At 36.4% G+C, this 13,762-nt stretch overlaps 1 protein-coding gene across 1 annotated transcript in view; it reads right to left on the bottom strand.

Annotated features, from left to right (window-relative positions):
- Nucleotides 1–13,762, bottom strand: part of LOC126088321 (uncharacterized) — a 54,034-nt gene that overhangs the window by 15,120 nt on the left and 25,152 nt on the right. The window contains exons 2-4 of the mRNA XM_049906453.1: nt 12,348–12,454; nt 9,057–9,158; nt 8,472–8,537 (exon numbers count right to left, since the gene is read on the bottom strand). Of these exons, the coding sequence (XP_049762410.1) occupies nt 8,472–8,537; nt 9,057–9,158; nt 12,348–12,454 (275 nt within the window). The remainder of the gene's footprint in view (nt 1–8,471; nt 8,538–9,056; nt 9,159–12,347; nt 12,455–13,762) is intronic.

Raw genomic sequence — 13,762 nt, 5'->3', positions numbered from 1 at the left:
CCTAGATCTAGCATTAGCTTCACTAGCGTTAACAGATATTGACCTTATTATTGTCTCTGTGTACCACTCACCAGATGGTAATTTTGAAACCTTTATTGCACAAATGGAAACCTGTTTGTTCTACCTAACATGTCTTAAATCTAAAATTACACTGTGTGGAGATTTCAACTGACATACAGGTGATGGAAACACTAAAGAGAGAGTCTTCATGACTTTGATAAATAGCTATGGGCTGTTTGTTCCAAACTGACTGCCAACAAGAGGTGATGCCTGCCTAGACACAGTTATCACAAACCTCAATATCTGGGACTATAATATCAGTGTAGTTGAACCAATGATTGCTGACCATAGTGCATTAGTAATGGAAATAAGTATGAAATGCTCGAGTCAAGTGCAACAAAGCTCATGGCACTCCAGTTACATATTTAGTAAAAGGATCATAAAGGAAGAAAGACTAAATGACCTTAAAATAGCCCTGTAAAGTGTAAACTGGCAGCAAAAAATTGTAAGAATGGGGGCCAGTGCCTCATTCGAATGTCTGTTCCAATCATTCAAAGCTAAATTTGATGATTTATTTCCAGAAATCCACAAGAAGTATCCCACAGGCAAAGCTAAAGGAAGGGACAAACCTACTTCAGGGAAGATGTGGTATACACCTGAGCTAAACAAATTAAAATGCATTGTGCTAATTTTCAGGGACCTTATGAAAGCAGCTAGAGATCTCCCATCCAGAAACCTGCTTCATTGTAACTATGTAAGAGCCAAACGAATTTACAGAAAGCAAGTGGAGGAGGCAAAAAAGAGATACAATGACAGGTGCATTAAAGAGGCTCACAATCCATACAAAGCAGCTTAGAATCTGGTAAACGAGTGCAGAAAAAAGCCCACCTCAGCCTTAAATTCCGGTAGCCCTGACACTTTCAATCAGTACTTTGTTAGGATAGTGAAAGATACTATTAATGAAATACCTGACTCAGGCTTAGTCCCCACAAGTCACATGAGAAACATAACCAGTTGCACTTTTGAAAACTGGAAGAAAGTGAACCCTAAGGTTATCGTAAAAATAGTTAAGGCATACAAGAACTCAGAGAGCGAAGATATCTATGGTATGTCTGGCACAATGCTGAAGAAAATTATGGTAGAGCTTGCTCAACCATAATCTATACCAGTTAACAAATGCTTATCCTCTGGTGTCTTCCCAAAATTTCTTTAACTAGCACGGACAGTACCAGTCTACAAAAAAGGTGACCCGTGAGAAGTGTTCAACTACAGACCAATTTATATCATTCTTATTCTAGCTAAAGTTATGGAGTCTGTTCTGAAACTTCAGTTACAGAATTATTTTGAAGTAAATAAGCTCTTCCAGGACACAAAGCATGGTTTTAGCAAGGGAAAGTCAACGTTTACGGCAGCACTAGGCTTAACCAGAAAATTAAGGCAAGGATTCGAAGAGAGAGAAAGTGTGGCACTGACACTCTGTGATCTTAGCAAGGCATTTGACTTCATTTCCCACAAGATACTGCACAATAAATTGAAGTGTTATGGTGTCGGAGGTGTTGTTCTGGCAACTTTTCAGTCTTATCTGGAAAACTGGAGACAAGTGGTATCAACCCATGGAGCAACATCACAAGAACAAAAGCTGGAATATTGAGTACCCCAAGGGTCCGTCATAGGGCCTCTCCTGCTCCTTATTTATGTCAATGATATGGGTTATAACAACAATATGTTACAGTTTGCTGATGACACCACCCTTTTTGCCAAAGGAAGAAATGCTGCAGAATCACTCCAAGAAACAGATGTACTCTTCCAAAACATCAAAGAATGGTTCATTAAAAATAAAATGAAAATGAATGAAGAAAAAACACAACATCTGATAAGCACCCTTAACAACATCAGATGCCATGATAATATGGAGGCTATCAAACTGTTGGGCTTCATGGTAGACAGGAAACTAACAATGAACGAACACACAGTGTATGTGTGCTTCAAGCTCTCCTGTGTAATATACCTTCTGAAGAGGTTAAAAGGTGTATTGAATGACCAATATCTCATAACAGTATATTATGCCCTATTCCATAGCCACATCAATTATGGCCTACTGTTATGGGGACATTCTGCAGGTTGTAAGGATGTGCTAATTCTACAGAAAAAAGCTCTCAGAATAATCACATCAAGCAAAAGACAGGAGCACTGCAGGCCTACATTCAAGCAGTTAGGAATTATGACAGTCTTCAGCCAGTATATGTTTTTATGTCTCATCAGCATGAAAGAAAACCAAGGAGTCTTCAGCATGAGGCAAGATATACACAATCACAATACCCATAACAAGGGGAGCATCAAAATACCCAATTGTTGACTGACTGGAATGCAAGACAGCTTTCCAACTCACTGCCTCAAGAAGTGCAATCCCTGCCACTAGGAATATTCAGAAGGAGAGTAGCACAGGACCTGAAAGAATGCCCACTGTACTCCATTGGTTAATTCTTTAATAGTGACCAAAGTGAATGGACAAACAAATATTGTTTCTATTAAGTAAAAATGTCTAAATTTTGTGAATATTTTTTAAAATGTATATATGTAATTAATCTTGACGCAGTCTGCCCAGTCATGACTGGTAAACGACACAGATCTAGTAATAAAGTAATGCATATTGTTGTGATATTCTTGACATGGTGGCCACATATTCTGGTTTGTTCACTCTTGAAAACTGTTATCTCTGCTTTGTGTCTCCTCTTAAAAAACACAGTTAATGATTATAGTCCTCCAATATCCATGTGTTGCGACAGTACCAACTTTTCACCCACAGTTATCAGCAACTGTTTGATTATAATTGTAATCAGCTTGTTTCCTATTGAATTATAATCAAGATAAGTGCTAGAATTCAAATCATTCCACTACATGAATATTGCAGTAGAACTGGTACAGCAGTGATAATAGATCTTTAGAACAGGAAAAAACAGTGTAGGTTGCACAAGGTAGGTTTATTTAACCTTCATATGTGATGCTTTCTGCCTGTTCCAGGCATCAGCAGACAATTTGAGGAAATTATAAACTGGTATAAGTATGAATTACTATTAAAGGCAAGAAGAAATGAATAAATTAAAAATAAGGAAAGGGAGACATGCACCATTTGGACTATGGGCACAGGGTCACATTTGTGTTTCAGAGGATGGTGAGGATTATTAATTTCAACTCATAAAATACTGCACCATAACTGAGTTTACTGATAATAATTCTTGCTAATTGTGACCATGGCAACAAGTGTAATTAAGATTCCATAGACCAGGGAGGTAGCAGCCAGGTATCCACTGTCAATACTTCATTTTATCACAAATAAAATTCTTCCTACTCATAACTGAGACATCAGACATGATTAAGAGTCCCAAAGAACTGGGAGGTAACAGTCAGATAGCCACTGTCAGTACGTTATTACATCACCTACAAGAACATGAAAAGAGGCATGACAGTAGGAAAAAGAAAGCTACTAAAGTGTGCAAGGAGTGCATGACTTAGGCAAATAGGCAAATTCAGTGAGCAGAAAAAACTCACAAGTGCAAAATACACCCATATAATGGGTAGGTTACACACACAATAAGTGGGCACTAATAAAAATAAGGAAATAGCTAAAAATTTGTAGAAAAATGTTGAACAACAAAGCCATAAACAATGATAAACCAGAAAACCAACTGTAACATTAACATGCTCATAAAGAAACAGCTCCATGAACAAAAATATGGTCCATTAACAACATAGTGAACATTCACTGTTATGCCAGCAACTAGACTGCCAAGCAAGTGTCAAGACCCCTTGAAGACATAGTCATAATTAGCAAGAATTTTTATCAGTAGGCTCAGTTATAGTGCAATATTTTATGAGTTGAAATTTATACCCATCACCACTCTGCGAAAAACAGAAGTGGTCCTGCACTCCATAGCCCAATGGTATATGTCTTCCTTTTGTTATTTTTAATGTGTTCATTTCTTATTGTCTTCGATAACAATTTATACTTATACCAATTTGTAATTTACCCAGACTGTCTGTTGACACCTAGAACAGGTAAAATGCATCACAGATGAAGATTAAATAAACCTACCTTGTTCAGCCAAGACTGTTTTTTCTGTTCTAGAGAAAAAATTATACCATAATTTCATACAAAATTCTTTGGCATACGCTAACATAGTTTTTGCCACCCATTCTTCTTAATGAGGTCAGTACTTGTTAAAGAATGCAACTTAAAGTCTTCAAAATGCCTGTAATCTTCAGAAATGTTGATTCTCCACATATATGCTCCATTTTTCGTGTTTCTAACTCATATGCCTACCCTCTGTCTTTCTGGGCACATGTAACCTGTTTGATAAATAATCGGAATAACAGAAAACTTTCTAATATGGACATCCATAGCTCAAGGTAAGCATTCTTGAAAAATAAAACGCAAACAGCTGTCGTATGATCCTTTAATTTTGACTATGGTTCCAAGGGGCCTTGACACAATTCTAATGTTGTGAAACTGGAAGTGCTTTTAAAGTAACATACAACAGCTGTTTGTGGTTTATTTTTCAAGAATGGTAGATAAATTCACCAGTCAGAATCTGTTACTTGACTTAATTCTTGATACTGGCCAATGTTCATTATATTCCCATGTATAGATGTAAAACCTGTAATAATCAGCACAGATCAGTGCAGATCTATTCTCCTTTAAGATGGCTGTTGTCCCCTGCAAGTGTGATGATTTCAGTGCATTTATTTTTTATGGGGGTTGTAGTTGAGTGACTAATTTACTAATTACTCTTTTGTTTTTCTACATTATTATCATCAACTTTGATACTCAAAGCATGTATTTTTGGAGTCACAGTATCAATATTTCTGTATTTGACCATGATTTTCAGGAAGCTATATTCTTACTTCAAAAACCTCACATTCATTTTTATCATAGTGTCCCTGAAATTCAAACCTCGCTGCAGTAATGAGTATGTTAGTGAGATCCCTCTTAAGGTCAGTAAATGATTCGTTTTGATTCTTGAACAACAATGTCAATTTTACCTTCCAGTGTTTTTGTAAGGGCATGCTCAACTTTGTCTATATTCTTCCCTTTTTCCTTTGATTGTTTACCAGTTTCGGCCATACTCCCTTCTGCTCTTTAAACTGCTTACCAATTTTGTTCATACTCTTCTTTAGTTCCTTAAATAATTTGTTGATTTTGTCTGTGCTGTCCTGTTTTTCTCTATTACTTCCTATTCACTGCAGAAATTTAATAACCATATTGCTACTGATCAATCTATTACCACTATCTGGGCTTCCAGCCAACAATGTTGAACACAGTATTGTTTCAATCATTTCATTACTTTCTGAAGTTACACTACTGTTTGAAAAAACAGAAACTATACTGGTTTCTAAATCCAATAATTGTCTATGGATATTTTACAAACATTCAAGTCTTCTCCAATGCTATCCATTTTCAATTAGATTTCTTAATTGTGAAACCATGCCTAATTATGTCCACGTCTATTGCATACAGTCAGAATTCACAGTCTATAAAATCACTTCTACTCAACATAGGTTTCACTTGAATAGTGTGTTCTTATGTGTTTAAGGCAAAATTCACTTCATGTCATAAGTTTACCACATCTGTAGTCTCTGAAGATTAGGCTGAATTTGAAGTTCATCTCAGAAGCCATGTAACTCTCCAATTGCTACATCTTCCTTCTGGCATGTTGATGTGTAATGGTATGGGGTTTTTTCAGGCTAGAGAATTGGCTTAGGATAATGACAGTATTAACATTTAAAATTATATCAAACAAACACTATGTTTGCTAGAATCATTTTCATGATACAAAATAAATAAAACAACTCTGCTTCAAAGCATAATTCCATCTACACTCACTCATGACAATGCCACAGATCAAGTTAATTCTAATGTAAATGTCAAGTTGACACAAATACAGCAAATGGTAACAAAAAAAGCTGCAGGGCAGACCGAAATGCAAGCTGCTGTCCATAAGAACCAGTTAAGAAATGGTATGCTCACCAAGAGTAAACACTCTTTGGGTTTTAACCACTGTTGCCACTATGTGCAACTTTTAACTTATTCTGTCAATGTGTAGATGCAATTTAAGAACTCATAGATTTGTGTAATACTGAAAGGCTGTGGAGACACATGAAGTAATGATAATAATAATTATAATAATCACTATTTTCAGTCAATAAAAATGAAATAATAATAATACACACAAGTTTTGTGTCACCTTGGTTCAGAGAGTTCCAGAACCTGTACAAAAAATTGGAATAGAGATCAACATACACATCATTTTTGCCCTTTTTATTGCTCATGAAAACCATGCATTGCATGTTTTATCCCTATGCATCGAGACCTTCAGAGGTGGTGGTCCAGATTGCTGTACAAACTGGTACCTCTAATACCCAGTAGCACGTCCTCTTGCACTGATGTGTGCCTGTATTTATCATGGCATACTATCCACAAGTTCATCAAGGGATTGTTGGTACAGATTGTGTCACTCCTCAATGGTGATTCAGTGTAGATCCCTCAGAGTGGTTGTTGGGTCACATCGTCTGTAAACAGCCCTTTTCAGTCTATCCCAGGCATATTCGATAGGGTTCATGTCTGGAGAACATGCTGGCCGCTTTAGTTGAACAATGTCATTATCCCGGAGAAAGTCGTGATGATGATGATGATGATGTTTGGTTTGTGGGGCGCTCAACTGCGTGGTTATCAGCGCCCGTACAATTTCCCAACCTTTGCTCAGTCCAATTTCGCCACTTTCCTGGATGATGATGAAATGATGAGGACAACACAAACACCCAGTCATCTCGAGGCAGGTGAAAATCCCTGACCCCGCCGGGAATCGAACCCGGGACCCCGTGCTCGGGAAGCGAGAACGCTACCGCGAGACCACGAGCGGCGGACCCGGAGAAAGTCATTCACAAGAACTGCATGATGGGGGTGCAAACTGTTGTCCATGAAGACGAATGCCTCGCCAATATGCTGGCAATATGGTTGCACTATCGGTCAGAGGATGGCATTCATGTATCGCACAACCATTTTGGCACCTACCATGACCACCAGCGACATACGTTGGCTCCCCATAATGCCACCCCAAAACAGTAGGGAACCTCCACACTGCTGCACTCACTGGACAGTGTGTCTAAGGCATTCAGCCTGACCAGGTTGCCTCCAAACATGTCTCCGACCATTGTCTGGTTGAAGGCATTTATGACACACATCGGTGAAGAGAACGTGATGCCAATCCTGAGTGGTCCATTCAGCATGTTGATGGGCCCATCTGTACTGCACTGCGTGGTGTCATGGTTGCAAAGATGGGCCTCACCATGGATGTTGGGAGTGAAGTTACGCATCATGCAGCCTATTGTGCACAGTTTGACTTGTAACATGACATCTGTGGCTGCATGAAAAGCATTAGTCAACATGGTGGCATTGCTGTCAGGGTTCCTCTGAGCCATAATACCATAGGTAGCTATCATCCACTGCAGTAGTAGCCCTTGAGTGGCCTGAGTGAGACATGTCATCGACAGTTACTGTCTCTCTATATCTCCTCCATGTCCAAACATGGCTTTTGTTCACTCCTTGATGCCTGGACACTTCCCTTGTTGGGAGCCCTTCCTGGCACAAAGTAACAATGCGGACACAATCAAACTGCAGTATTGACTGTATGGCATGGTTGAACTACAGACAATAAAACCCGTGTACCTCCTTCCTGGTGGAAAGACTGGAACTGATCAGCTGTCAGACCCCCTCCGTGTAATAGGCGCTGCACATGCATGTTTGTTTACATCTTTGGGGGGGGGGGGGGGGGGTTAGTGACATCTCTGAACAGTAAAAGGTCCTGTGTCTGTGATACAATATCCACAGTCAATGTCTATCTTCAGGAGATCTAGAAATTGGGGTGATGAACTTTTTTTGATGTGTGTAATAATTGTTCTTATTGTTATTATTATATAAACAAAAGCAATCCATGGGCATAGCATGCTCACAAGAGGCAAATCTCTCACAGAGGAAACATGGAATGCCAAAAGCTTTCAGATACTACCAGGTAGTGTGTAGGGAACATGGTATATTAGTAGAAGTTGCTAAGTAATTACTCTCTGCCAACTCACAAAGTAAAAATCAATAACCAAAAGAAAAATTAACTTGTGATAACTTTAAAATTACTAGAAGACAGAATGGCTCATCACTGGGCTACCATATTGTGTCCCTGTAATTTTAGTAATCATGTACTTCCATGAATATGGTGGTTGAATTCATTCCTCTGCCTTTTAAATCCTATGGTCCATTCCATCAGACAGTCCACTAAAGTGCCCTGTATTAGATAACTGGTAAGATGAGGACCCCACAGCATATTCACAGTTTTAGTGACACAGCACAATAAACAACTTTATGAAACCTACTTGAAACAATAACCAAAGTTTCAGTTTTGCACTCCATTACAGGAACTTACCTTCATATTGTTTATTTGGGTTTCATTCTCATTTTCCTTGTTGCAAGCAAGGAAAACTCCTCTCTCCTGAAAAATATGAATTTCTTATGCAATTTATAAAGCTGACCCAACTGAATGAAAGAAAACCACACAATGAATGTAGAACACTATAATGTGATTAATTCTTGGTAAATCACATCACCACTGACATTTTTTATGTAGTAAAAATCATTACAGAATTTCAGTTAAGATTTAGTTGTAGTGTAGGGGCTATTTGTCACAAACAAAATGTTTACTTATGTTCTTCAATTTTTTTGATAGGCTACAGAGGTAATTAACCAGACTAACACCATCTAAGGTTAAAAAGAAATGTGAGGCAATACACCATAAGCAAGAAGTTTAGAAAACATTGTCTTTAATGACTGGGAAGATTAAACATTCATTTGTGACTTAAGGTGCGGTTTTCTCAAAGTTGTTGATCATATAGGTATTGACAAATACTTTTGACTACAACCTGACTACTACAGCTGAATTTGTTAGAAAAGCAATTTATAAGCTCACAAATAGAATTCTATATGATTTGACAAATACTCTCTGTATGTTTACCAGTATATGTTGAGAAGTAGTATAATTCTTCAGTATGTCAGCCAGTTCTTTTATATCAGAGATGTTTTCCTCCATATATAAATAAGTTATATCAACTTTTTTCTGAAACAAATTTAAGATTGGCAGTTAGAAAATAATGATTTAACTTACATTTATTAGTTCATAGTACATATAATGTATTTCTTCCTACAGAAGCTATTGTAGTTAAATTTAATGGGAAACAAATAAATACAATTTTGCACACTGTTATATACTTGAGACTTCTGCATATTGTGTTGAAGAAGTAAGAGTCCTTAGTGGAAGATAATTTGCATTCTTTACATGAAAATTCACACAAGCAACCACTATGTTGGTTTCGAAAAATAAAATTATAACTTGTTTCAGAGAGGGGTTAAAGCCCTTGAACGCTTCAACCAGTAACTGATAGAAGATAGTAACAAAGCCACTTTATTTGTAAGGAACAATATTATTTTCCTCACACTACAGCAAAAAGTGGTGGAGATATGTTTCCGACTTCTTTTCTGATGCATCAAAACAAACAAAGGGTTGGGAAGAGAGAGTGGAGTTGGCTGCTTGTGGCACAGTAGGAGCTTCAGCAGATTCTCATGCTGCTATCATAGCTCTTCATGATGTAGTTTATCATGATATTGCAGCTCTTGCCACAGGTGCTGGCATTGCAAGTACTGCTCTTCCAACTTTGCTGGAACAGTTCCGTAAAGGAACCAATGTTGTAACTAGTAATGGACAAGGAGACAAATATTTGCTCCTAATACCATCCTCATGAGGACATAGGTAGATTGTAGTATGTAGATTGTATTTTATTGGTCCTGTTGTCTACATAGCAGCTTATGCCTAAGACATTGGATAAGTCAAGTTATAAATATACAGGCTGAAAGTAATTTCAAGGCATACATATTTAAGCTTACAATAATACACTTTACACGTAAGTATTTATATAATACATTTCATAAATTTAAATATTCTTCAATGGAGTAAAAGCAGTGATGCTGTAAATATGACTTTAGAGATTTTCCAAATGTATTGTCCTCAGTGGTAGCTTTTATGTTTTCAGGAAGTTTGTTATAAAGCTTAACTCCCATGTGAAAAGTACCTTTTTGGCACAGTGCTGTGCTGATTTGAGTCATATGTAAGTTTCTGTTTTGTCTGTTTTGTTTGGTAAAGTGCTCATGTATATCACAGTTTTTTTGTAGTCTCTGGTCCTTGCCTATTACATTTAATTTAAAGAACAAAAGGGTTTCCATAATGTATACACATGGTAATGGGGGAATACCATATTTCTTAAACAGGGGTTTACAAGAGTCTCTAGGCTTTCACCCAAACGAGATTCTAATGGCCCTTTTTAAAGGGCTACGCTCAACTTACATAACATCTGCTATCAGCAGATCATTTAAATCCAGTATTTGCTGTGAGTCATCAGCAAATAAACATGCTGATGGCAGTAATGTCAAGTGATAAAATCAGTCTTCATTAACCACTCGCTAACTATATGATCATAGCCAAGAAACTATAAAGAAATATTACCCAATAATATACAGCTAGTACTTGAAAAAACACCAGCCTGATACAAATACTCATAACTACCTTTTAATGCAGATAATTTCAAAGCCACACTCATAACAAAACATAAAAATGTAGTAAACCATTAATTCTTAATTAACGAATCAGATCTAAGATTGGTCATGTTTACAAATAGTTAGAAGTAAGAAAGTGCAGAAATAATAAATGACAGTCACATAAACTAATTTGTAGGATACTGGGAAACTGCTGTTTGTATATGAAAGATTTCAGTTACAAAACATTTGTTTTGCTCGTTCTGCAATATTCCATAATTACTTGGGTACCACTTCAGGTCATATCTATAAGAGGTTTTAAGCGTAAAAAAGATAGTGGTATAAAGCTCAGAGGCTTATTGACTAGCAGGATTGTGTACTGGATATGCTGAAAAAATGAAATGGGCAGCACTTTAACAATGGCCTAGTCTGTGACATATAAATCTGCTTAGAAAATTCCACAAAATAGATTTCAGTACGAAAATAATGAAATTTAAGTCCCTTGCATATTGATGTCATGGAGTTCATAGAGATAACATTAAGCTATTAAAAGTTAGCGAAATCCATTTGAGAAAGGAATGGAAGAAATCATAATAAGTGTTCAAAAACCAGTGTTCTACACAATACATTTCATAGTGATTAACAGAGTATGGACATAGATGCAATTTGACTATTTGTACACATGTATTAAATCATATAAATAACAATGAGCAATAAGGCTTCTTCAAAGACTAAATGGAGTAGTGCATATGTTAGCACACTGGACTCACATTCAGGAGGGCAATGGTTCAAATGTGCATTCAGCCATGTTGATTTAGGCTTTCCACAATTTCCCTAAATTGCTCAAGGCAAATTCCAGGATAGTTCCTTCTAAAGGGTACAGCTGCTTTCCTTATCCATCCTTCCTTAATCCGAGCTTGTGTTCCATCTCCAATGACCTTGTTGTCGAGGGGATGTTAAATCCTAATCCCCTCCTCCCCCTCTTCCCCATCCTCAAAGGAAATTTACTTGAAGACTTGTTATGGCAAAATGTATGCTGCTGTCTTAAAATTAATCTTCAATTTACATCTAAAGTATTTACCTTCTATTTCAAGTGGACTTTTATTTCAGAATTTTCAGGGAAGTGTTCTTTTCCAAGAATATGAAGTGTCACTCATATCTCTGTGTAGTCACTATTCACAGACCAACCTGTTTCAGTTATTATTGTGGTATGTTACTGAAATTCTTCGTCAGTTTTCCATAGAACTCAAAGCATAAGTAAAATGGAAATCAGGAAGTGGCACATTTGTTTCAAAGACTTGAGGGGCATGACTTACACTGTTAACATCCTAGTGTTTCTTGGTATGGGTTGAGAGCACTTCAGTTAATGTATTGGAAATATTGGAATGATATGCACTGGATTCTATAACACATATTATCTCATGTTGGAATGTAAAAAATTCATTCAAGAATATATTACAAATTATACAGGATATTCAGCTAGTGCAGTGTAGTCATAGATGTGTGTGTGTGTGTGTGTGTGTGTGTGTTTGTGCATCTTCTTGCTCAATAAAGCAATTGCCTGAAAACCAGCAAAGTTTTCAGTCTTCATTACATGTAAAAGAAAAATGAATCATTCAAGTTCTTATATCTTTTGTTAAGCAAATGTAAGTTGTTCAATAACTTCATGGATGTGGTATCTTGCACTGACTTCCTAAGATAAAAATAAAAAAATTATTACCTTGTAAGTGTATACATCACATATTAATTTTGTTAGCAGTGCAACAGACAATGAAAATATTGCTGGCAGTAACCACTGGATATTTCTGAATTGTGAGTGCAGCATACCTGAAACAAAATTTTGTCAGAATATAGACACAAAAAAGTTTTGCAGTTTGTTACATTCACTGTAAAACCAGTCACTTAATGATTTGTTATTGATGCAGATATTGCGTTCAACCAAAATACATTTCTCTCATTTATTTGTATAACAATGAGCATACTTAATTTAAAATAGTTAAAATGGTACACAAAATTAGATGTTTAATACAAAAGTTTGTTGATAATTCTCTCTGACAATACATATATAAATTATAATTTGTAAGTTATAAAAACAAATAAGAAAATATATATCTTTATTTTGTACAGCAATATGCACTTTCAATGTGAGAAATTTTCAGATCAAATTTTGATTACATGGAGCAGCTTTACTGAAGACTGAAAACTGCCACTATACAATTGTGTATTGAGAGCACCAGTGACCCAATTAATGATGAAACTTATACATTGTCAGGGCATCATTAACAGATGCTAATTGTGAGTGAAACTGTAAAACAATGAAAATGATTGCTATATACAACAATATAGTTAATGTTGAAGAATGGCATCAGAATGCAGTTAGCACATCAAACAATCAGTAACTGAAATTATAAACTGACACACTAAACATCCACTGCTGAGTGGTGGTCTATTGTATATCACTGAGATTGTAAGACTACATTGCATGTAGCACAAAGACCATTGAACAATAGGTACTGCTTCTCAGAATAATAATTTGGTTCAAAGAGCAATATTATTCTTTGCTTTTTGCATCAAAGAGTTAGCTGGACTGCATTTATGTGCACGCTATCTAGTCTGCACCCTTTAGGTGCAAACCACAAAATTATACAATAAAATAAAAGTGGCACTGCAGTTGACAAAATTGCTAAAACTTATAAAACAATATTTAACATAGTTTTGGCAATCTGAAGTGAGTACAACTTCACTGAAAGCTAGTTTTTTGGATACCTCATTTCATACAAACAAGAACCTATAAAAATGGCTTTTTAAGCCATCACTTGTTGAACCGTGCAAACTGTAGAAGTGGACTCAGCAACCACCTTTCATCAACGATTTGTGAGTAAATTGTGCATCTAACTAACAAGTGAGTTTTCAGTGAAGTTATCTCTCAAATTAAGAAGTCAAAATAGTTTTCTATGTGATCACATTCAACCGTAGATTAAGGCTGTAAGGTAGCAGTATAGGATAGTATAAAATGCAGAGAATGATATCCTATACGTCAGAGGTTTTCATACTATCACATAGTCTTTATGCAAAGTCATATGTATGCAGATGTTTACATTGTATCATTACTTGCTTTTGGTATCTATGAAAACT

Source organism: Schistocerca cancellata, chromosome 6 (assembly GCF_023864275.1).
Source record: "Schistocerca cancellata isolate TAMUIC-IGC-003103 chromosome 6, iqSchCanc2.1, whole genome shotgun sequence".
In the NCBI taxonomy this organism is placed as follows: domain Eukaryota; kingdom Metazoa; phylum Arthropoda; class Insecta; order Orthoptera; family Acrididae; genus Schistocerca; species Schistocerca cancellata.
Note: the sequence above shows the minus strand (reverse complement) of the source record. Positions and strands in the feature narration are given on the sequence as shown.